This window comes from Acanthisitta chloris, unplaced genomic scaffold, assembly GCF_000695815.1.
Source record: "Acanthisitta chloris isolate BGI_N310 unplaced genomic scaffold, ASM69581v1 scaffold10544, whole genome shotgun sequence".
NCBI lineage: Eukaryota > Metazoa > Chordata > Aves > Passeriformes > Acanthisittidae > Acanthisitta > Acanthisitta chloris.
This window is the reverse complement of record NW_008668775.1, coordinates 32,821-57,398: the sequence shown is the minus strand read 5'-3', so window position 1 is coordinate 57,398 and position 24,578 is coordinate 32,821. Positions and strand designations below refer to the sequence as shown.

The window sequence follows — 24,578 nt, the reverse complement described above, 5'->3', positions numbered from 1 at the left end:
GCGAGCACGTCTTCGTGTGGGACACGCGGAAAGGAGAGAAGGTGGGAGCGGGGCCCGTCCCGCGGGTGATGGGGCGCCGCAGTAGCGTGCGGGGCTTTTGGAGCTCTGGAAGCAAAGGTGTTTGTGTCCCTGGGTGGCGTTGGAGGGAAGCGTGAGCTCCACAGGTTCCTCCACTCTTCGGTAGTGTGAGCACAGCGCGAGGTTTGGTTATGGTATGAGGCTGTGGCTATGTTGTGCCTGAATCTGACTGTGGATCCTTTCAGATTTGCCTCGGTATCACAGAATGGGGTTGGAAAAGACCTCTGAGATCACTGAGCCCACCCAGTGATCTAATACCACCATGTCAACTAGACTGTGGCACTAAGTGCCATGTCTAGTCTCAAACACCTCTAGGGACGATGGCTCCAGCATCTCCCAGGGCCGTCCATTCCAGTGTCTAATCACTGTGAAGAAATTCTTCCTAATAGCTAACCTAAAGCTCCCCTGGTGCAGCTTAAGGCTGTGTCCTCTCATCTTGTCACTAGTTGCCTGGGAGAACGGACCAACCCGCACCTGACTAGAACCTGCTTTCAGGTAGTTGTAGAGAGGAGGCTCAGGGGTGACCTGAACCTACCTCCTCTCTTCAGCTACCTGAAAGGAGGTTCTAGTCAGGTGGGGGTTGGCCTCTTCTTCTTCAAGCTAAATAGCCTCAGTTCCCTCAGCCTCTCCTTACAGAACTTGTGTTCCAGACCCTTCACTAGCTCCGTTGCCCTTCTCTGGACATGCTCCAGCACCTCAATGTCTGTGTAGTGAGAGGCCCAAAACTGGGCACAGTACTCAATGTGTACTCAAGTACTTCAGCTGGGGAAGAGTAATTGCTGTCACACTCCCTCTTTAGCTGGTGGCCAGCACTGTATGAAAGTTCTGGGATGAATCAGGAATGTCATGGAGTTTGTGGTTTTTTTTTCCCCATAGGGAGGTTGTGAGCTATAACTTGAAGGGCTTTGCCTCATAGTGTCTCCTGTCAGACTCTGAAATCACTGTATTACTGTCCTCTGCAAACTGAGGTCAGGATTTACTTTGCAGCCCCTAGAGTGCTGACTACTATGTTGGTTTGGAGATGTTGTTATCATTCTCAAGTTCTTGTGCAGTCTGTGGAAAACCAGCTCTGTCTTATGCTACACCTTGAATACTTTGTCTAGTTCTGGGCCCCTCAGTTCAGGAGGGATATTGAAGTGCTGGAGCAGGTCCAGAGGAGAGCAACAACGAGGCTGGTGAAGGGACCTGAGCACAAGTGCCATGAGGAGAGAGAGGCTGAGGGAGTTGGGGTTGTTTAGCCTGGAGAAGAGGAGGCTCAGGGGAGACTTTATCACCCTCTACAACCAGGAGGAGGTTGGAGTCAGGTGGGGCTTGGTCTCTTCTCCCAGGCAACCAGCAGTAGGACAGAGAGGGCACAGACTCAAGCTCTGCCAGGGGAGGTTTAGGTTGGATATTAAGAAGAGATTTTTTACAGAGAGAGTAATCAGGCATTGGAATTGGCTGCCCAGGAAAGTGGTGGATTCACCATCCCTGGAGGTTTTCAAGATGAGACTGGATGTGGCACTTAGTGCCATGGTCTAGTAACGATGGTAGGGTTGGACTTGATGATCTTTGAGGTCTCTTCCAACCTGGTTGATTCTATGATTCTGTACGTGATAAAACCAAGCAAGAGAAGATGAGTCAGGAAGAAACTTTAATACTTTGCTCTCAAACAATGCTTCTTGCTGTCTGGTGCTCTAAGTGCAGGGGCAGAAATCTGAGCTGAGTTCTGTGCCTCATTCTGCACCAGTTTCCTGATTGATTGTGAGAAACTGCCTCCCTTCTAGCTGCTATTTCCTTGTAAAATGGGGCAAATGACACCGTATTTGGTGCAGGAAGTTGAAAAACATATAAAGTGGCAGAAGCACTCAGTTGGAAGTTCAGTAGAAGAGTAGAGTTTATTTTTTCTGCTGTGTAAATATCTGGCTCTGACATGTCATTTATCAATATTATACATGTTTTGTCTCCTAAAAATTGCAGGTTCTTATCCTTAAGGGTGTCAAGCAGGAAGTCAGTTGCCTCTGCCCCTCTCCAGATGGGTTGCATTTGGCTGTTGGGTATGAAGATGGATCAGTCCGTGTCTTTAGCCTCCTAAGTGGAGAAGCGAATGTCACTTTCAATGGACATAGGGCTGCAGTTACAGCCCTGCAGTATGACCATCTGGGTGGCCGGCTGGTATCTGGCTCAAAGGTAAGGGTTGCACATCTGCAGGACAGCCCTTTCACAGAGATGCTCCATGGAGAAGACTGACCTGCACTAAAACTTTCAGTATTTTGAGTGGGTTTTGATTCTTAGGAGCTAGAACTGCAAGACAGTGTTGGAGTTGGGGAGCACAGGGCTTGGAAATCAGCAGGGCCTGCAGGGCAGGAGTAGGGCTATTAAAGTGAAGAAACTTAGGAGGTCAGGAATAGCAAAAGTGACTCAGGCTGGGACAAAGATACATTTATTAGTCTGAATGCACCTTTGGGGAAGGAATGCCACTTGCATTAATCACCCTTGCCATCCAAGTGCAGAGTGAGAAAGTGTGCTCTCAGGTCATCCTTCCAGTCTCGTGGCAGAAACTGGGCAGGGGCAGATGGCAGTCTCTTGGACACACACTGTCTGTTTCAGGATACAGAAGTCATCGTGTGGGATGTCATCAATGAGAGTGGTCTGTACCGGCTGAAAGGACACAAGGATGCTGTCACTCGAGTCCTTTTCTTGAAGGATAAGAACCTGTTGGTCACCAGGTGAGCCAGGCTGAGTGTTGTTGATCAGGAAATCAGGCATGGGTTTACTCACCATTTACACATCCTATGTGCTGCATCCATTTGCTTTTCTTAACTCATGATATCAGACCCACCAGCATCTTTGAATATGATTTTGTCACATCCACATATTTTTTAAGTCTGGTGCCTGAATCCAGGTGTGGTTAACAGAACTGAAATGACCATAATGAAGAAACAGTGTTTGGAAAAGGGTTTAATTTGTTGGTAAATGTAGCGAGTTTGAATTATTGTAGCAAGGAATAGTGATACAATGTTCATTAGTGTATGTAACTTTTTTGCTGTTTGTCTTGAAGAATTAAGCAGACTTCTGTATGGAACAGAAAAATTGCTTCCTCATAAGATGTAATTATAAGAATTAATTAAAAGATGACAGAGTAGTTTTTTAGTTGCTTTTGAGTTATTCGACAGGAGGTGCTGGTTGACTGAAATACCTTTAATAATAGTTGGTTAGCAGAAGATACTCTTGCTGAAATACCAGTAATTTTTGTTTTATTAATATGTCATCTAATAGGTTAATAGAAAAGCACATGCAGTCAGTTCAGTGTAAAATTAGAGCAAGTTTGTTTTGCAGGGTTTTTTTCTTGTTTTTTTTTCTAGTGAAAAAGGTAGTATTTTGTTGGTTTGGTAGATGAGACCCATTTCTTAATGCAATTCCAGTGGTTTTTTTATTTTGTTGACAGAGTAGTGATATTATCCATTTTCCTGCGGTTGCAAAGTTTTGTTTCCTTACTTTAGGTTGTTTTATTGCCCAAGAAGCCAACTGAATTCCTTTGTGTAAGGAATGTTTTGTGGTATTTTCATGTTTAGAAGTTTTGCAAGTACTTTTGGATTCTATGTAACAAAAGAGATGGATGGGCAATAAATATCACTCATGAGCAGAATTATCTTTTTTTTGTCCTGAGAGAGGTTAGCAATGGAACAATTTTCTATCTTGATTTAGTTGGAACTTATAGAGGAAAATAGACTCTAACAAAGTTGAAAAAAAAAAAAGTTAAATTTTTGTAGGATGTACTGAAAGAATCTGTATAAATACTGAAATTATTTTTCTTGGATGCTTTTGTAGTGTCAAGGTAGCATAATAGAGCCAGAAATTTATTTTCAAGGAGATCTAATCCTATGTGGGCTTTGAAGGACTGAAACAGCTGTAATTCTCTGTTAGGAGAAGCAGCTCCAAATCATTGTTCAAAAGGAAGGAATCTGCTTTTCTTGTAGCCTGGTCAATGCACAGGCATGGCACTGGTTGAGAATGTGGAGAGGATGTTTAGAGGCAGTTTTAGAATTAATTGATCAGCACTTTGCGCTTTCTGTTCTCACCCGAAGTAAGCAAGAATGAAGGCTGTGTGACATGGGGACAGGCAGCTGCATACAGAGGTGGAAGCAGTTTTCAGTGATCTGCTGGAGAGCTTTTTGCAGTGCCTTTGGATTGCTCTACTTTGTTCTTGCATAGCTTGTGACATTGTGTCTGAGCAGCTGCTCTGTCATAGGCTGTGGTGTGTTTTAGATTTTTTTGTATTTCTACCACTTTTCTAAGCATGTGAGCTCTAGCAATCTTTCCTCATATCTTGTGTTTTTCTTCTTTGTTCCAGTGGTAAGGACACATTGGTGAAATGGTGGGATCTGGACACCCAGCACTGCTTCAAAACTCTGGTTGGACACCGAACTGAGGTAAAGGCGATGTGTGGGGAGCTGTTGAGATGAAGGGACTTTGGATTACATGTCATGGCTCACTCTGTGCTTCCCCTGCTCTCAGGAGTTGTAAGCTATCACCATCATACATTCTACTTGTCATTAGGCTTTAGGAATGAGCAAATGAGAAACTTCCAAAGTTTCCTGGAGCTGTTGTCAGTATGCAGCGGGTGACAATTCTAATACAGTTGTCCCTGGAGGAGATTGCGGCTGGATCCAGTCTGGTTTTGGTTGCTGTTTAAATAAATCAATTACAGATGTTCTGCTGTTGTTATGATAGTTAAAGGGGCCATAAGCCAGTTCCTCACACTGTGCCTCTGGACAGGTTTGGGGGATGGCTTTGCTGTCCGAAGAGAAACGTCTGATCACTGGGAGCGCTGACAGTGAGCTGAGAGTGTGGGATATCACATACATCCAGGAGGTAAGAGATTCCCTCTAACCCCTCAGTCACCCTTTGCACTGCTGCTTGTCTTTGTACTGAGATGAGATTGGAACTTGTTAGAATCTGGAAGTTCTGGGAAACAGAGCCAAAGCAATGTCTTTGCTGTCTCAGGGGTCCAGAAGCTGCTCTTGGGATAGACTTTGCTGTTTTCTCTGTTTTGAGCTTTCAAGTGAAGCTGTGAGCACATCCCAGAAAAAATCTCCAAGGTGTGTCAGACCTTGCTGCCTTATGACCAGAGAAGACAGTCTTGTGGGTGGATGATAAGCAGGGGAGGACATGGAGCACTTGATGACTACAGGCATGCTGTGGGCCACTCCAGTGTGTGGAGATTGTACTTCCAGGGAAATGAAGTGTGAGACAGGAACCAGAACACTGAAGCTCTTGTGGTTTAATGTATTCCTTATGGCATTTTCCCCCCATGAACAGGTAAAAGACCTTGATGAGCCAGAATCCAAGAAAAGCAAAGGGTCTTCACATGAAGCAAAAGAAAACACTGAAGAGGATGAGACCTTAGAGTTGGATGAGCATCCTGAGGAAGTAAGATTAGTTTTCCATGCTGTCTGTGCCTAACCCTATTTGCATGGTTTATACACTGTCATATTGAGTCTGTTAGGGAAAATGTGGTAATTCTTGTCTTGCTTCCTAACAACTTCCTCAGCAGCAGTTGCTGCCTCATCTACTTGGAAAACGTACGTGTGCCAAAACACATACACGTTATTCTCCAGTGAAAGTTGTTCTTTGCCTCCTGTTTGAGGAGGACTAACAAAAGTTTGAAGTTCAGCAGTGCTAATAGAGCTCTTTCATCAAACAACATGGGAATAAAATAGTTACTAGCTGGTTGGCAGCTGCTGAGTTCAGTGCTGATGCTCAGCTTTGAAGGTCAGTAGCAGAAACTGAGAGGTGAGAATTACACCACAATGAAATACCACATGAGGTTGGATTGCAGGAAGTCATTCCCCCTTGTGCTGCTACGGGGGACTTTACTGAATATCTTTCTGGTGGAACTTTCTGGGGTACTGCTCAGATCTTAGACTGTTTGTAGTTGTAGTAGATACCTGACTTTAAGTACTTTTCTAACTTTCTATCCAGAGGATTTTTCTCCTTTCAACCCTTTGTTTAAGAGTCTTTGTTGTCACTTTGTCTGCCTAACAAGGTGATAACAAGGAACTGAGCCCTGGTGCCTTTGCAGCATAAAAATTCAGCTCTGTCTCTTAAATGGGTATGGTTTGCCAGTAAAGTTACGTTATTCTTCTACTGAGACTGTCAATGATTATTTTAGTCTAAACTTCAACAAAAATACAAGGAGATAAGCCTGTAGCTCACACAAATGCTTGTTTTGTCCCAGGTTATCCTTACTAGTTGCTCTGCCAGGACCTTGTAGGTTCATTCCTCCTTCTCTTCTTGGCTTCCCTTATCAAGTTTGCTTGAGTAGATCACTTGACCTTTCAGACACAAGCTGTTTCTTCATTCCCTTTAGCGCATCATTAAGTGCAGCAAAGTTGGATCCATCATGCGGGAAGGGAGAGACCGAGTAGTCACTCTTGCCACAGACCGAATGGGCAAGTTTCTGGCCTGCCATGTGAGTAATGGCTGTGTAGTCTTTGTAAGAGCCAGCCAGGGCTTTGCATATCCTTGAATTTGTTTGTTTTGTCTCTAGGGAACAGATGCTGTTCTTGAAGTGTTCTCTGTCCTTTCTGAAGAGGAAGTCAAGAAGAAATTGGTAAAGAAAATGAAGAAAGCGAAGAAAAAAGCCAAGTAAGCAGTCTTTTGGATGTATTTGGATGCTGTCTGAGTCCAGAGGTCTCTTAAAAAAGCCCTTTAGCAGCATTACACAGTGGTTGAAGTCCAAGCCACTGGTCATTCTGCTTTCTAGCTGTTGTATTTTGGGGTCACTGTTCCTGTGCATCCCTGGTGCTTGTCTGAGAACACTGCTCCCAGAGACTAAGGAAATACCTTTCTTTCTGTGTCTTCCCCCTGCATAAAAATAAAAACTAATGTGTGCAAAGAAATGGACATAAAATGGGTTCTTCAGAGCTGCTCACTTCTACCTGACATTGCTGTTTACACTGCTTGGTGCATCAAAGTAAGTCCTTAGTAGGACATACAGGAATGAGAGTTTCATCTGAGAAGTCAGAGTGACTCTGCTATCTCATCTTCTGTTTTACAGCAGGCAGTGATATAGGTGAGAGCTTAATGTTTACTTTGTATTGAGTGTCTCTCTGCATATTCTGGCACTTAACAGTTACCTCAGAATTGTTAGGGAGACTTCTGGCTCCAGGGTACAAACTAAAGCCCAGGGCATGTAAATCTGGAGATGTATTTTCACAATGGCTGAGGACTTCTGGTGAGTGGTAGGAGATGAGCAGAAGCTGATCTTGCTTTCAGACACAATTTCCATTGTGTGTTTTGCATCCATCTTTCTGAGATGCCTTGTTCAAGTGCTTTGGCTCCAGAGGTTGTTACCTTTTTTAGGACAGTTTATCTCTTTAGTAGTTTGCATACTTGAACTTCACTGTCTCACCCCGTCCTTAAGTGTAGTCAGCACTGCTGGATAAGACAGAGGCTGCTTTCTGCAGGCTAAGTGGTTGCTTTATGTTGTTCTCATCTCTATGTTAGTTTGTGTTGGCTGTGCTGGGTCATTTAATCTCTCCTCCCTTATCTGACATTTCTAGACAGAACTCCGAAGAGGAGCCTGAAAGTAGTGTGGAGCTTAGCCTGCAGGAGGAGATTCAGCGGGTCGCTAACGTCAAAGCTTCTTCTAAAATCAAGTGAGTGGAAAGTCTGTTGTAGAGTCTGAGCAGTGGTTATGCAGCTACTGGGGAGAGATCTGCCCAGCTCAGTATAGGGAGAGGTGGAAGAAGTTTCCCCCATGACAACTGTTTCAGTTTGGACCTGGGGAGAGACCTGCTATTATCTCCAGTCCATTAACACCTCTTCCACAAGTGGTCACCTTCTTGCATATCTCTGTGGCTTAGTGTGCACTGTCTATATTCCTCTTTCTCGGTTATTCTCGGTATTTGATCCATCCTACTTCTTGTCTTATTGCCTCTGATTTTGTCTAATCAAACAGGTCATTTGACTTGATTTTCTCTCCAAAAGGAGAGCTGAAGATTGTATTGCTGCTCCAGAACAACGTCATTGAGTCATACAACCTGGACCCGTTAGCACAAGTCCCACAGGCTGTCCGTGCATCCAGGATAGCCATTGGAGGCCACCGCAGTGATGTCAGGACGTTGGCTTTTAGCTCTGACAACATTGCCATTCTGTCAGCAGCTGCAGAGTCTGTAAAGATTTGGAACAGGTAGGCAGTCCTGTTGGGTCAGTCTCCTCTGCCCTATGTGTGTCAGTCTCAGGGAACTTGGGCATGCTGTGTCCAGAAAAGCAGTGATAAGGAAGAGGGGACGATGGAGAGATTTATAATAGTGAATGAAGTAAAGGAAGCAAATAGAAAACTATTCAACTTCTTTCCTTATTAGGGAACCTGAGAAGCTATAGAGCTAAAATTGTAACACAAGGTCTAAACACAAAGGTCATACATAGCAGTCCAGCATAATGTTATTTTGTTGTGTTGGGGTTTTTTTTTGTTTTAATAAGACGTTACCCTAGACTAGCCACTGCCTGTCTTTTAGGCAACATGTGGGTTTCTTGTCATCTTATCTAAAGGATCTAGTATTAGACTGAGGAGGCTGCTGTGTTGATCTAGACAGTGTGTTGTCCAAGTCTTTCTTGAGTGGTGCCAGTTTCAAGCTCTCTTTCTTTTGAGCATGGTGTCGTATACTCCTCCCTCCTCTGCTATACAACAGGAATTGCTGTTTGAAATCAGGACCTCTGTTCTTGCTCACAACAGCAGTATGTCATGATGGTGGATTACATAATGGCATGTTTTTATGGAAAATGTTCTTAGGCAGTATTGCTGGATGAGTGTTTGGATCAATAGGGTGGTGTTGGTGTATCTTCTGATACAGTTGAAAAGATAGGTGTGGGCAGAGGCCACTCTGGAGTGTGTCCCACTGTGTGGAGCAAATTTTGTGTGTGATAAGAGGTTTTGGGCTGTATCTGTCCACAGATCAACACTGCAGAGCATCCGGACGATGGACTGTGAGTACGCACTCTGCTCGCTCTTCGTCCCGGGAGATCGCCAGGTCATCATTGGCACCAAGGTAAAGAGTGTTCTGCTGCATGCCAGGTCTGGAAATGCATTATGAAAGTGTCATTTAGGCACCCTCACAGAAAGTGCATTGCATCTCCTGATCTGGAGTGCTCTGTTTTAGGTGTAAAAACCTCTCTTGACAGTCAGGTTCTGCTCTAGTCCCAGACTCTTTTATGAGGCTCTTGTGGCTTGAGCTGGACAGCTGGGGAGAGCTTTGGGAAGTCCCTGATGGAGTTCAGGAGTTTGGCCATCTGTGGGCAACAGCTGTTTAATGAAGCTGGCTGTTGGGAAGATGGGTGGCTGGGAAGCTTCTCTGCCAGGAGCAATCTTGTGTCATGAGTGGAGGGGCTAATTTGTCCTCTGTGGTGTATCTTTGTCCCCAGACAGGGAAGCTGCAGCTGTATGACCTGGCTTCTGGGAGTTTGATAGAGACACTTAATGCTCACGATGGGGCAGTGTGGTCCATTGCTCTTGCACCAGACCAGGTAACTCAAGCCACCCTTCTAAGTATCACCTGTTGCCCATCTTTTCATGTAGCTCCTTCCTATAATACTGCATTTGTGCTACTGATGGTAGCATGGGAACAATCATCCTGGGAGGTGGGGGATGCAGCTGGTGGTGTCTAAGAACTTCAACTGTGGATACATGCCCAACTTGATGAAATGTCTTACTAGTTATGTGGCACATGGCAATGAGTCTTTGGGCTGAGTGGGGCCATCCTCATCACCTCCTCTGGCTTCTGCATGATTGAGAACACTCAGGCTTCCCTGCTGGAGTCCTGTATGTTCAGCAATACATACCTCACGGATGTGTTCCAGCTGTGGAGAGTTTCAGCCCCTCATAACCTGCTGCAGTGGCTGACTATCCTTTGTGTTAAATTTGCTGCTTGTCTGCTGGATTAAAGATCTTGATATTGCACTCTTGTTGAGTGACCAAATTGCTCGCTCCATCTATCTGATGGTTGTTAGGCTGAACTTCTGTCCCTGCAGGATGTGTTTTCCAGGCTCATAATTGTTCTTGTGGTGGTACTTAAGTTACTGTAGCCTTCTTTTGCTGGTGGCCCCAGGATCTGGGGCACTGTGGGATGGCGATTGTACCAGTGCCTTTTGAATCCATCCAAGGACTTAGTGAGCTCTTTTGGCCATAACTCCATAGAGGTATGTGTATTCAGATAATAATCCTGTGGTGTTGAGAGGATGGAGCCAGGCTCTCCTCGGTGGACCCAAGCAGTAGAACAAGAGGCAGTGGTCAGAAGCTGATGTACAGAAGTTCCACCTGAATGTGAGGAAGAACTTACTGTGAGAGGATGACCCTGCTTGAGCAAGGAGGTTGGACCACATGAACCACTGTGGCCCCTGCCAACTTACTGACTCTTTGATACTGTGATATGTGTGGGGCTTAGGTCCTTGCTTCCTAATGTATAAGTTTTTGATTCTGTTTGAGCACTTTTTTCAGATAGATTGAATAGCTCTGACATTATGTAGATACATTTAATTGGTTTTCTAGCAGTGCATAAAATCCATAAGCAGCACAATGTCAAGTTATTAGGTATTTCTCATTAAAACTTAGGCTTTGAAACCTCTTAGCTGGTCTTTGACCCAGGGAGTATGTGCTTCATTGAATTATATCTTCCTAATTTTGTAATGAGTATGTAACACAAGACCAAGAGGCATGTCTTGCAAGAGCAACAGTATTACTATTACCAACTACACTTTTAATCTTAAGGAAAAGAGTAATCCCCATCAAATCAATTTTCCATAAGCTCTTTTCTCCATATTCTGTTTACTTTCTTCATTTGACAGAAACTGCAAGTACCTGTTACTTCTGTTGATCGTGCTCACAGTTACCAGGCCTGCCTGTTTACTCTGTCTGAGTTACGGTGTTACGTTAGCTTCTTCCTGGATCTCCCCCAGTATCTCTGAGACTGCTGAGAATGGACATTGACAGTTGAGAGTACCTCATTCAGTGCTGTAGAAGTTGTGGATTTGGGGGATTTGAACCATTGATTTGTATACCTGACATGGGTAGCTACTTTTTGACAGCCTTGTCAGTTTCTGGAGCAGTTTTTCAGCACTGTCTTGTAATGTGGTTAGGATACATGTGTTTTTCCTGAGCAGAACAGAGGAGAAAAGTTTACTAAACCCATGAGTACTGATAATTGCTGTTTAATGATTCTCATAATTCCTTCCAGAAGTGGGTTGGTACTACTGAAAAGTTTTGGGTTTTTTAATGTTTTTATTTTACATGCACATACTTACCCTATTTGGCCTAACCACCCTGGCAGTAGAAATCTGCTTGTGTTGAATTGGTTTTCCTTTGGAAGGCTCTGCTGGGGGGTGGTGATAGTAAGATGTGTGTGATCCAGTAACAGTGAGAGTGTCAAGTTGCCCACAAAACACAAGCATGTCATCACCTGCAGCTGAGGTGACTGCTTTCAGTCTCAGAGTTTCAGTCCAGGTTTTGATTTACTTTTGGGGTCTTTGTCTTAGACCTTCCTGCTAGAGCTTTTGAAATGGTTGTTGTGGCTCAGCCCATGGATAGTGCATGCTCTAACCTCAGCAAGTGCTTCTCATGGTGTCCACTTAATCACTTATGCTGTAGGAATGTGGGGCCTTTCAAAAACCCGCTTGTGTGTTGGTAATTCCTTGCTGTAGAATTTCTCTGGGTTGTAGCAAAACTAGTTTCACAATAACTTTTGTTTTCCCCTGCAGCGTGGCTTTGTGACAGGAGGTGCTGATAAATGTGTCAAGTTCTGGGAGTTTGAGTTTGTGAAGGATGAGAGCAGTGTTCAGAAAAGGTGAGAAAATAAACCTTTCTAGACTACATTAAGGTGCAGTATCCATTGTTATTGATGGGTGCTTTGTCCTTGACTATGTGTGGCAAGAAGTGCCCATGACATCTACATGTATCATGTGGAGAAGAGTATGAGCTCAGTGCTGTTTTGTGAAGGCCTGAACTTAGCTGGAGAAGGGCACTTCCCACATTCTGATTCCTCTTCTGTGTGTGAGTTTAGCTTCTAATCACGTTGGGTCTATTTAACAGTGAAGTTCATCAGCTTTCAGTACTGTGCTTATTTCCAGTCCTGTCTTTTAAAAGTTGTAGTGAGGAATGAGATGCTGTGTGTTAGAATTAACTTGCTTTCCCAGGGTGCAACGTGGGAATTGTATTCATACCTCTTGCTAACTTGCTTCTTTGGGATAACAGTTATTTTTTCCCCCCTTCTTGCTGCCAGGCTTTCCATGAAACATGTGCGCATTTTGCAGCTGGATGAGGATGTTCTCTGTGTGCGGTACAGCCCCAACCAGAAGCTGTTAGCTGTCTCCTTACTGGATTGTACTGTGAAGATTTTCTACATTGACACACTCAAGGTGCATGACCAGATGGGCTCTGAGGCTGTGCAGGGAGTGATGTAATTATAGTCTGCAGGATCAGGAAGAAATACATAGGAAAATGTCTGTTTATTGTGGAACACTAGTAAGAATCAAAGAGATACTGTGTATCCTGCTTCAGGTGCCTGTTTGCTAGCAAGCCAAATAGAATCATGGCTGTCCCACACTGGGGAGGAGGTCTGTTTTTCATTTGGGAAGTGTTCTAAGCCTGCAGGTGGCAAGGTTCATTCTAAACCCTGTGGACATGGTGGTGCACTGTAAGGGGGGGATAGATGTCATGTGTGGCATTAAGTAGGCATAGGAGAGGCAAAGCCTTGGGGAGGAGAACCTTGTGAGCAGTGTGTAGTGGTTTTGTGAGTTGTGTTTTAGCACGTGAATGTTTGGGAAGTGACAGAAGACAGGTCAGTGCTAACAGGCAGAGAGAAAGAGAGGTAAACTCTATAGGCAGTGGTGATTAGCACCAGAGTTAGCTCAGGTTGCTTAGGTACTTCCACCCTTCTCTCAGTTCTGCCATCATGGTCCTGCTGATAACAGTGTTCAGGGTAAGAATGGAAGTGGGGCGGTGCTAGAAAGACAGCTGCTGTGGCAGAGCTAGCCTGGAGCTTGATATTTTGACAGGTCTCTACCCAGCATGTCTAACTGAGACACCTTTCTTCTGCTTCAGTTTTTCCTCTCTCTGTATGGACACAAGCTGCCAGTGCTGTGTATGGACATCTGCTATGTAAGTATCACTAGGGCTGTGTTAGGTGGGACTGTCCTGATATGGATGACTGAGAACCTCTGCTGGCAACAGGGTCTCTAGGATAGTGCTTTCTTGTCACCTCTTTGCTTCCAACTTAGCAGTTTTTGGATGGGACACAGAAAGCTACTCCTTATTCCACAATTCTTTGCTCACTGGAAGGGGTAATAGAGTTATGGGTGTGACAGAACCGACCCGGGAATTTTGTAGGTGAGTGGAACTCAAAATTAATGTGGTGGTTACCTACACTCCCTACACTCATCTTGAAAGGTACAGCTCACTTTCCGCTAAAGTCACTGAGTGTGTGAGAGGAGCATGAATTCTTTGCTAGTGGGAGCAGAGAGCAGGTGCTGAGATGGAGCAGGCTCTTCATGCATGTTCATTCTTGGGCTGCATCTTGGTCTGAGGTGTCTTTGGAATGAGGCTCATTGAAAGCTAAGAATGTCAAGATAGAAGTGAATGCCTGCAGAGGTTCAGAGGAGTGTGAGTGTCCTATCAGTGGGCTGTGCCAGTACCACAAGCATGGGCCAACCTGGTGAGAGGAGCTGGAGGGGTCAGCAGGGTGTTTCAGGAGCCAGGTGTCTGCCTACCCAGCAGTGCTTAATCACTGGGTCAGCAGCAGTTCCTTGGGCTGCCATCCAGCTGCCCACACCCTTCTCTCTCTATGTTGCTCTGTAGGATGGGACTCTAATTGCAACTGGCTCTGCTGACAGGAATGTGAAGATTTGGGGCTTGGATTTCGGAGACTGTCACCGTTCTCTCTTTGCTCATGATGACAGGTTAGTCAAATCCTACACCATCTCTGGGTTTTGGAGTGTCTTGTCTCTAAGGGGCTGTGATTCAGCAGTAATCCTTTTGTCCAGCATAGAGTGGGGGGAGGTCTTCAATGATTCCCAAGTGGGTAAATTTGAGCCTTTTTCTCTTCTAGTGTGATGTATCTGCAGTTTGTGGCGAAATCCCATCTCTTCTTCACAGCTGGGAAGGATGGCAAGATAAAGCAGTGGGATGCAGATAAATTTGAACATATCCAGACACTGGAGGTAGGAAGTTGTAGAGACTGTTGAAAGGAAACATTATCCCTGCATGAGCAGCACTTTCCTCAGGGGTGGGACTTGGATAGTGTTGATGTGTTATCCCTTCTGTCTACCATGCAGGGGCATCACCACGAGGTGTGGTGTTTGGCACTCAGTCCCAATGGAGACTACGTGGTATCAGCATCCCATGACAAATCCCTGCGCCTCTGGGAAAGGACAAGGGAGCCACTTATTTTGGAAGAGGAGAAGGAGATGGTGAGAGTTGCATCCTTGCTAAAAGTTGCCAAAGGCAACTGCCAGACCTGTTTTCTCCCCAGTAGGCAGTTTGCTCATATTTTCACTGTGGAAGAGTCTGGCTCCACACAGACTTGCTTTTTACTAACCACAGCCTGGTGCTGGGGTGCCCAGGGTTGTCTGTCACCTTTTGCATGATGGGACTGTGTCCTGAGCTGTCTGGAGACAGCACTGCAGGTGTTGTAGGTGCTTGCCTGTCTGTGCTGCATTGCAGATGCCTGGCTAACTTGCTTTCTGCTTTGCTTCTTTTCTGCTTCCTAGACTTTGGTTTATAGTTGTGATTTTCTGCAGATCTGTTGGCTATGGTATTTGACCTTTTACTCTCTTGTGCTCCTTTCAATTCAAGTGTGCTTGAGAGGCAGTTCAGCTGTTGTAGAGTGATAGAGAGCACCACTCCTGTTAAATGTAGTTTGTCTTCTTTTCCCCTTTTCCAGCTCTGAGAGGTTAATTCTCTATCAGTAGCAGGCCCCAGGGTTCAGGGATAATGGCAGAAGCCCCTTGTATTGGATTTGAGCATGTGAGGAGTCAAGATGCACAGAAGAACTTCAATAGGAAGGAAAGTCTGGGGCCTTCTAGTCGAAGCATTTGCTCACTGCAGGATAACTGTATCAGGCTGCTCAGAGACTTGTCTTGATATGCTGACATGATCTCCAAAGGAGACATTTGCTAGGCTGTCTGTGCACCTGTTCCAATGCTGAGCCACCACTGGGGTTGGTGGATGTGTTTGTTTCACATATCCAATTGGAGATTCTCTTGGAACGATTTGTAGCTCTTGTCTTTTTGCTGTATCCCTCAGAGGAGCTTGTGTCTGTAACCTGTTATTAAAGCAGTTCTCAAACCACAATGAGGGAAGGAGGCAAAAACACAGAAGTAGGTGTGCATGAGAAACCTGCAGTACATGTTTGGGGGTTTCTGCCCCAGTTTGTTTACAAGTGCTGACCCATAGACAGCATCTTTTAATGTGAGGGTGGTGAGGCACTGGCACAGGTTGCCCAGGGAGGATGTGGATGCCCCAACCCTGGCCAGTGTTCAAGTGCAGGTTGTATGGGGCCTTGAACAACCTGGTCTAGTGAGAGGTGTCCCTGGCAGGGGGGGGTTGGGACTAGATGATCTCTAAGGTCCATTTCAATCCCTTGACATACTGTGAAACTATCTCGATGCCCAGTGTTGGTGGGTGGTAAAATGAGAGATAGACAGCTTCTTTTCTAGATTCTAGAAAAGTGTGTTCTGGGTCAAGTTTGAGTAGCAAGCTGGGCATGAATACACCAGCAGTGAATTACACATTGATGTAATTGATGCCCTATTCACGTGAGAGATGTCAGACCAGGGGCTCTTTCCTCCTGCAGGCTAGGTCAACCCTGGGACTTTTCTAGGCTTGTTCTTTCTGTGCTGTGTGACTGATGAAAGGTCTGCTGCTGAACTGTCCTGGTGTCTGTCTCAGCTTGGTGGGCTAAGGGCAGTTCCTGCATTCAGAACAGAGACTTTGGTTTCTTTCTGCCTGTGAGATTATACAGTTTACTGCGGGGTTAAGACCAGGGACAGGTGGGCATTTTGCACTGGTATTGTCGATCTCTGCTGATTTGGCCTGGTTTTGCAATGGGATGCATGAAGCTGCAGGCTCCCTTCCTCAGCCAGTCTGGAAGGGACTGGTACCATTACTTACTGCCTGCTCACCCTGTTAATATATTCTGTTCTCATCCACTGTAGCAACGAGAAGCTGAATATGAAGAGAGTGTGGCAAAAGAAGATCAGCCTGTGGTGAGTTGCACCGTCTGAGCATGTGTCAGACTGACTATACAGAACAGAGCCTCTGCTCCTAAGGAAAAGCTGTGCATTTGGGGAGTCCTGTTTCTCCCCAGATAAATGACCAGTTTCGGGAGTGGGGCTGATGTTTTTTTCAGTATGGCTTGTGATAGGATGCCTGCTGTACAGGATGTCCACGTGTGTTGGCTGCTCAGCTGCCTGTGTGTATCAGCTGCTCAGCTGTGGAAGGACAGAACTGCAACTCTTGTGTTTTGTAGGTGGCTGGAGAGACGCAAGGAGAGACAGGGCTGGCAGGAAAGAAGACTATCGAAACCATCAAAGCGGTAAGGTTGTGGGGTCTGCAAGGATTGCATTCTGCCTTAGCAGTCTCTCTAGGGGGGATAGCACAGGGTCGGAGCATTTTGTGACAGCAGCCTGTGTTGTCACATAGGGGCAGATTGCCTCTGCCTGCAAGAGCAGTCTGTCCTGCTCTGTGGCCATCAGGAAGGGGTCATACACCAGGAATTCTCCTGATATCTCTCCAGGCAGTGAGGTGTGAGGTTCCTGTAACTGCAGCTTTCTCTGCCTGTTACATGTGGGACAGGTGGGACTGCTCTTGCCCTGTGAGATTCGTAGCTCAACGGAGCACAAGGCAGCTGGGATGTTCTCTAGGCATCAAGCCTCGCATAGTCCCATGGGCATCTGTGAAAGGTGGAAATGTATTGTGCTTGAGGTGGGAAGTGTATCAGGAAGGTGGGGTGGGTAATTTCATGGCTGCAGATTTCAACAGTCTTGTACTCTTGTAAATCAGAGGAAGTCCTTAATCTGAATACTCAAAATGGGCTGTGCCTGGCTCGTGTCTCAAAGTGGGGGTACTGCTTGCTGGGGGTGGAGTTCAATGTCAAGACAACATTTGAAGCTGCAGCAGAGAGCACCTGGAGCAGTGCAGGGAATGTGGATGGTGTGTGACATCTTCAGGTCATTACTGATGTGCTCAGGGTACTGGTGCAGTCCAGAGCTGAGGTTACTAGGCAAGATGCCTTGTGGTGCTTCATGTCAGCCCCTCTACTTCCACCTCCATTTGCCCATTTGCGCTTTACTTTGGCTTGTCTGGTGTCACTGATGTGCTTGCTGTTCTTGTGCTGCACAGGCTGAGCAGATCATGGAAGCCATCGAGCTGTACAGAGAAGAGATGGCAAAACTAAAGGAACACAATGCCATATGCAAAGCTGCAGGAAAGGAGGTAAAAGACTCAGGAGTGTACGAGTCCCGGGGTGTGTTGGGTATATCCTTCCAGCTCAGATGGAAAGGCTTAAGCATGCAGATAAAGTCAGTACAGCCAGAAGCCAGAAACATTTGCTGAAATCTTTGGAGAACTAAAATGCTCTGGGGCATGGTTAGTGGTGTGTTCTTCCCAATGACCTTTATGTTTAAAGCCACAATAGGATTTAAGTTTTATCCCTCGGATAGCATCCCGCTGCAAATTCATCCCAAAACCTAGTATTTGCCTTTATTTTGACACTTCATACCAAATAAGGGGCTGTGTTGTAAGTGGGAGAAGTGACAGTGGAAGAAAATTCACATACATTTGAGGTAGTCAGATATGTCTGAGAATGAGATTGTCTGGTGGCTGCAAATGAGGCCTTCAGTGACATTCTGGGGAGAGTGGAGGCATCGGAATTTCAGGAAGGCACTTGATAAAAATCTCTCTTCTGCTGTGGCTGAAATTTTGCTCTAAATATGCATTTGTGTGCACACATGTGCTCATTCTAACCCATTCTGTGTCTCCAGGTTCCCTTTCCTATCAATCCCATCCTCCGTGCCTATGGAAATATTACAGTAAGTGGAATGCTCAGGCCATGGTCCATTCTCAACTGGAGTGGGGCTGGTTGTTTTGCTGGCTGAGCCAAAACACTGGGCTGCTGTGGGGAAAGACTACTCGGTTCAACTTGAAAACTTTGCACTTGTGTGAAGTGAACATGATTTGGGTTTTTCATGTTAGTGGGGTTTTGGTGGGTTTTTAAATTCTTTTTTAATGCCTTGCATGTGTGTTACAAAAGTTTATCCCCACCAGGGTTAAACAGGGGTGAATGAAATCCTGTGGCCCAGTAGCTAGCAATTTATTTGGAGGTGGGTGATGTTTGAGTCCACTGCATAGAGAAGGGAGTTTGAACCAGTTTCCAAAGTCGTGGAAAAACGTGGTAATCCAAATGCTGGGCTGCTGGGTAAAAGCACAGCTACAAGGCTTGTAGTGTTGTGTGGTGAAATGACCATGATGAGCTTCGGTATGTCAGACCATGAACAAAAATACTTGCTGTGCTGACAGTTGCTTATCCTCTTGGGAGAAACTCTGTTTGTGGAATGTTTCGTCCCTACATCCCTACTGTGTTGCCTTGACTCAAGAAGCAGGAGCTGGAAGCACATGAAGGCTCCCTGATCCTAAATCACTGCCTGTGCAGCTGTAAGCACAGCAAGGCAGCTCTGGGCAAGGCAAGGCTGTGTTGTAGCTGCCCAGGTATACTTATGTTGCATTGGTACAGCAGTTACTGATTCTGTTTCTATTCCTGAAGATTTACATGGCGAAAATTCTGTATGATAATTATATGTCAAGGGCTTGCAAGCTGGAGCTGGCACCTTTACTCACTCATGTCATATTACTACACAACAGTTTTCAATAAATTTGAGAATTTTTGACATACTGCCAAATACATAGACATGGATGCATGGATTTAATTTATAAATAAAAATTTACTACTCTTGAGTAGACTAGTTTTTGTTTTCCTGGTTTATTCCAGTGTGCACTGCTAGACTGTGTTTTTACATACCCTTAGAAAGATCCTTGTTTTCTCATTGTCCCCTTTTCATGGAATCATAGGGAGCTTAAAGATTGTCTAGTTCCAACCCCACTGCCAGTGGGCAGGGGCACCTTCCAGTAGACTAGGCTGCTTGAGGCTGCATGTCAATGCCAGATGAAAAGAGCCTTTTGTCTTCCTTGTAATTACCTGTGAGCACCTTGCAAGAGCCCTTCTGTCCCTTCCTCCGTGTTTATAGGTCTATTTAATTAAAAGTTGGATAGACTGAACAGAAGTGAAAGAAATCCTATGACTTAGTAGTTAGAGGCACTTTTGGCACTTCCCAGCTCTACTGTGCATCTGTCAAACACTTTCAGGAGACATACAGGAGTAGCAGGAGTCATTTGGGAGATGTGTTTGAGCAAGGTTTTGTATGTTTAATTTGTTTCACCAAGCTTTTTATCCAGTTTGTACAAGATTCATTGAAGTGAATTGAGGTGATTTAGCTGGTTGACTATAAATTAGAATTTTCACAATATTCCTCACCAGTGTAGAGTATCCTGAAAAGGCTGGGTTTATGTTTTAAGGAGGGAGGACTTCTCAGACCGGCAGCTGATTGAAGCTGAAGGTTCAATTCACCTTGATCTGTCTGTCTCACAAGATGTGATTGCATGTTTTCAACTATGTGGAATGCATCTTCAGGCATGTTGGTCCTGGAACATTTTTTGATAAGCAGAGCTTGTGTCTTTCCTGTTACAGCCTTCTGCATATGTGCTAGAAGTTTTCAAGAAGGTCAAGTCAAGGTGAGTCCCAAGAGCCTTAATGCTGAACAAGTTTATGACAGTGCTGGATTTTTATGCCCAGCACTGGCTGGAGGCCTTGAATGGTTTCTCATGCTAGGTATGGGCAGTGCTAGAGAGTCTGGAGTCACTGTTGCTGGCAGCCTCTTTTTGGAGCATGCATGGAATTGGGGACTGAAAATAGTTCCTTCCGTGGGGAGTGTGGGATGAAGCTGGTGAATGTGGGTTGGCTGCTTGAAGAGCAGTTTGGGGATGCTGAGGAGGGAAGGCTGTGTGCCTGCACCCTCTGCCAGGAGATGCCTGCTGGCCTGGGCTGCAGTCTGTGCAGATGCACTGTGCTTTGTGGGCAGTCACAGACAAGCAGTGAGAAATGCTCAGCACAGCTTTTGTACCAGAACCTACCTACATGAAAGTGTTTCCTGCTCATCTGTAGCAATGCAGTGGCTAACAGTAATGCTTCTGTCCCTTTGCTTTTTCCTCAGTGAGCTTGAAGAGTCTCTCCTGGTACTGCCCTTCTCCTATGTCCCTGACCTGCTCAGACTCTTCAATGAATATATTCACCTGGGTTCAGATGTTGAACTCCTGTGCCGAGCTCTCCTCTTCCTGCTCAAGTGAGTCAAGCGAGAAGGGATTTGAGTTTTCTTACATGTCTTTGGGCCTGAAGCTCTTGGGAAGCATCCTTGAGAATAAAGATGTGGTCTCTGCAGGAGATAAAAGAATCACTAGAGCCTGCAGTAAATGGTGTGTGGGAATAGATTGATTGGATGCAGTGTTGACATGCCCAGATGGAGCTGCTGGTCCTGGTGCTCCAAGTCTTGTTGGTATGAAATACCCTACATCAAGTCTGAAGCAGCAGTGTTGGTGGCACAGAGTCATTGTAGAGCCTGTTCTCAGACCTTTCCTTTGAACTACTGTATGTTAAACTTCAGAAAATAGCTTTTTCAGGTAAATCTGTCCATGCCTGTTACAGTACTGGTCTAGGGAAGCCTAATTTAAGAAAAAAAAGTATGTCTAGAAAGCACAGAGGCTCAGAAGAGGGGCTTTCTAATATTTCTGAGAACCATGCTGCAATACCTCACTGCGTACTTTGTTCCCAGGATACATTTTGGGCAGATCACAAGCAACCACATGCTGGTGACAGTGATAGAAAGTCTGAAGAAAACCACCATCTCCAGAGTCAGTGAGGTCCGGGTGAGTGTTGCACCCTCCCCTTTTTTCCAGGATCCAGAAAGTGGCCCAGTGTTTGGGAGCATGTGTTGTCTCTGGTGTCCAGTGGGAAAGATGGTTGGGGGTCTGAGCCCGTTTCATCCTCCTCCTCCTTTACAAATAGGCTGCCTTTTCCTTATGTTCTTGCTCAGGTGAGAATACCCAGTAATGCGCTTGCACTCATGCTCCCTCTCTTATTTGCTCTTGGTTTTCCGTTACGTCTATTTGGGTCTCTAGTTTCTAAATATGCAGGAGATAAATAAACTTCCTGTTTCTCTTGGTCTCTTCTGTGGGCTGCTATCTCAATTAATGCAGACTGTGCATCTTCCCAGAAGCAACTTAAGGTGCCTGTCAGCAGTGTGACTTTCAAAAAATACAGTGGATTATAGCTGCTCTTGAGAGAACTGTGGTGAACAGAGTGCAGGACCAACTGTTTGCTATTTAAATGTTGCTTATTTTGAATCTGTGGATTGTCTTGCTGTAATAATTTCTTAGTAGAAGGTGGCCAGTGCAGGACCCTCTGTCCCCTCACAAGCTTGAGGTGTGCCTAACCATGTGGTGCTGGTCTGTCTCTGCAGGATGTGCTGGGATTCAACATGGCAGGGCTGCAGTTCCTGAAAAGGGAGATTGAGGCCAAGGGTGAGGTGACATTTTTTGCTGATGCTACTGAACGTTTTGAGGAGAAGAGGAAGAGGAAGAAGAAAGACAAGATGGTTCTTGCATTGCTCTAGCATTTGCTGCACAAGACTCAGCACACCTGGATGGAATTATGTAACCTCAGTGCTGGCCATGGAAGTGTTCTTGTGGCTGAACATCTCTGATGATGTCCAGTGGCTGGGACAAAGTCTGTGCTTTCCCTATCTGGTATAACTTGGCATGTAAACCCAGCTCAGAATGGCTGTCTGAGGTGAACTCTCTGTAGTCTGCTGCAAATGTATGCATTTGGACTGTTTCTGAGGTGGCTGTGAAAGGCACGTGCTCTTCCTCCAGTGCATTAGAAATGGAGTTGATTTATCCTGTGGAAGAGATCAGCTCATTCTGGCAGCATTGACTCGACATCATGAATCCAGCACATGGACTGCTGGTGAGACCATGCCCTGCCCAGGGAAGGCAGCTGGCAAGATTTTATACTGTTTTGATACCTGCTGGTGGTGTGTGGCCTCTGGACAAAGCTCTGTGACTTCTGCAGAAGTGGGAGAACTTGGTTACACTCTATTAAAGGCATATTTATGTATGCTGTGTGAGACAGCTTTGTTCATAGTGTGTTGTCCTGGTATGTCTCTAGTAAAGCCTCAGCTGTCTTGCCCTATGTGTCAGTTATCAAAGGATTTTTTTTTACAGAGAATAAAATCAGTGGAAGCAAATGAAAGGGCTGACAGCAAGGATTCTGCTGTTCTGGAGAACTGGCAGACTGACCATGAGAAGCACTGGTTATTTGCATGGGTCTTGCTCTGGTTTGTAGAAATTGCACTGGATTGTTGCAATGTTGTACTTGTCCTGTGGCAGACCAGATTATTTATTTTCACAGCAAGGGCAGTGGGGCAGAATAAAGTGAGCAAGTCTGTGCTGCTGTTGCTAAGTTATTAGTTTGTAGTACGTGCTGTCTGTTTTACCAGTAATCACAGGTTTTTGGTGGATGTGGTGGAAGTTGGTTCTGAGTACTTTGCTGATTGTTGGGCTTATGTCTCTGATCTGGGTACTCAAAGCAGGACTTCTGACTTGAGCTGTGGATTTTTAATTGCATCTCAGTTGTTGCTGACTGCTGTCTTTGACTGAGGTTCTCTATTACTAGCAGTTATGCACAAGGCAGACAGTTGTTCAGCCTTTAAAGCAGCACAGCTTTGAACAAATTTTGTTAGTAAGTAACTTTGTTAGGGTACTGATTGTTTGCTTTCTTCTTCAGTTTGGGTGATTTACAGGAGCACATTGTGCCCCAGTTCCAGGAGGTGGGTCTCAGTCTCTATAGAAATAGCAATCTTCATGCTGTTCTGCCAGATATTTCTGACTGCTGCTGTAATTTACAGAGGCTGGGGACAGAGTGGCTGGAGAGCATCTAGGCAGAAAGGGACCTGAGAGTTTGGATAGACAGGAAGCTGAACATGAGCCACCAGTGTGCTCAGGTGGCCAAGAAGGCCAATGGCATCCTGGCCTGGATCAGGAGCAGCATGGTCAGCAGGACCAGGGAGGTGATTCTGCCCCTGTACTCGGCACTGTTGAGGCCACACCTAGATTAGTTCTGGACCCCTCAATTCAAGAGGTATATTGAGGTGCTGGAGCAGGTCCAGAGAAGAACAACGAGGCTGGTGAAGGGACTCGAGCACAAGTGCTGTGAGGAGAGGCTGAGGGAGCTGGGGTTGTTTAGCCTGGAGAAGAGGAGGCTCAGGAGAGACCTTATCACTAGCTGCATGTATCAGGGAAAATTCCCCATCTCTCAGGATGTCACATGCTGGAAAGCTGGAAATTAATTCATGAAAAGCAGAGCTGCAGTTGGATACAGAAGTATGTGTCATAAAGAGCCTGAGATACTTCTTTTAGTCACTGCTGTAAGTAGGAACAAGGGTGGGGTAAAGGCCATCTCTGAGTGGCTCCACAGTCTTCCACTATGAAGAGAGATGAGCAGATGAGCATTTGAGGATGCTCATGTCATTGTGAACAAGAGGATATAAGCAGAATCTCTCTCTGTCCACTAACTTTGTGTTCTCATAACCTCCATCTGGTGTCTGCAGCTATTTAAAGGTAGGTGAACACACAGAAAGTTAAGCCTTTGATTGTGAAAGCAAACAGAAATTAGGAATTAGAAGACCAGCACAGGTCAGAAGCTCCTTGAACAATCACAGTTGATTTCATTGAAACCTGCTGCATGCTCAGTTTTTGAAAAGACTTCAGGTGCCTCAGCACAGGTTATTAGAAACATAACTCCTTTTAAAAACAAACCTACTGGGAACAATTCAGCACTGCTCTGTAGTGCAGTGTGTCAGACTTTGGGGTTGAAATACAGTAATCTTTCCACTGCTTGCATTTCAGACAACCACATCAGAAGATTGTGCAACTTTTGGTGTACCTTTCCCATTAACAGGGAACAGGCAAAATATTTATTCACATTTAATCTGCTGAAATAAATGGAAAAATCTATATTGGGATGTTTCCATAACATTGGACTAAAATTCAGGTACTTCAGTTAGTCTGATCCTCTTGTTATTCTCCTCAGGCTCTAACCTGTAGTGAAAGAGGAGAGAAAATTAACATTAAATGAAAGGAAAAAAAATAAACCATAGCTTGTTGGTACAGTTGTAGAAGCAACCCAGTAATTATGTCCAGATTCTTTGCAAGTGTTGTGTGAGCACTGTGATTGCTATGGACTAGCTTCAGTAGATTTGGGAGGAATATTAGAAAGGGCTCTTACATTAAGGATTTGCTTTTATTGTACAAATTGAATGGTATAAACATCATTCAGGATGGGCAGTTTGTTTAGGAATAT

At 45.2% G+C, this 24,578-nt stretch overlaps 1 protein-coding gene across 1 annotated transcript; it reads left to right on the top strand.

Moving 5' to 3' along the window:
• Nucleotides 1-5: 5 nt before the first annotated feature.
• WDR3 (WD repeat domain 3) lies at nt 6-21,831 on the top strand (the record flags this gene model as incomplete). Its single annotated transcript, XM_009073073.1, has 26 exons — nt 6-41; nt 2,038-2,247; nt 2,668-2,786; nt 4,412-4,490; nt 4,837-4,932; nt 5,380-5,490; nt 6,431-6,532; nt 6,611-6,708; nt 7,626-7,721; nt 8,024-8,254; nt 9,020-9,113; nt 9,487-9,588; nt 11,815-11,900; nt 12,336-12,471; nt 13,157-13,213; nt 13,910-14,010; nt 14,160-14,271; nt 14,386-14,520; nt 16,267-16,317; nt 16,581-16,646; nt 17,453-17,545; nt 18,094-18,141; nt 19,854-19,897; nt 20,377-20,505; nt 20,992-21,085; nt 21,679-21,831. Coding segments are annotated over 26 exons (2,679 nt in total), but the record flags the coding sequence as incomplete, so codon positions are not given.
• Between the last annotated feature and the right edge of the window lie 2,747 nt (nt 21,832-24,578).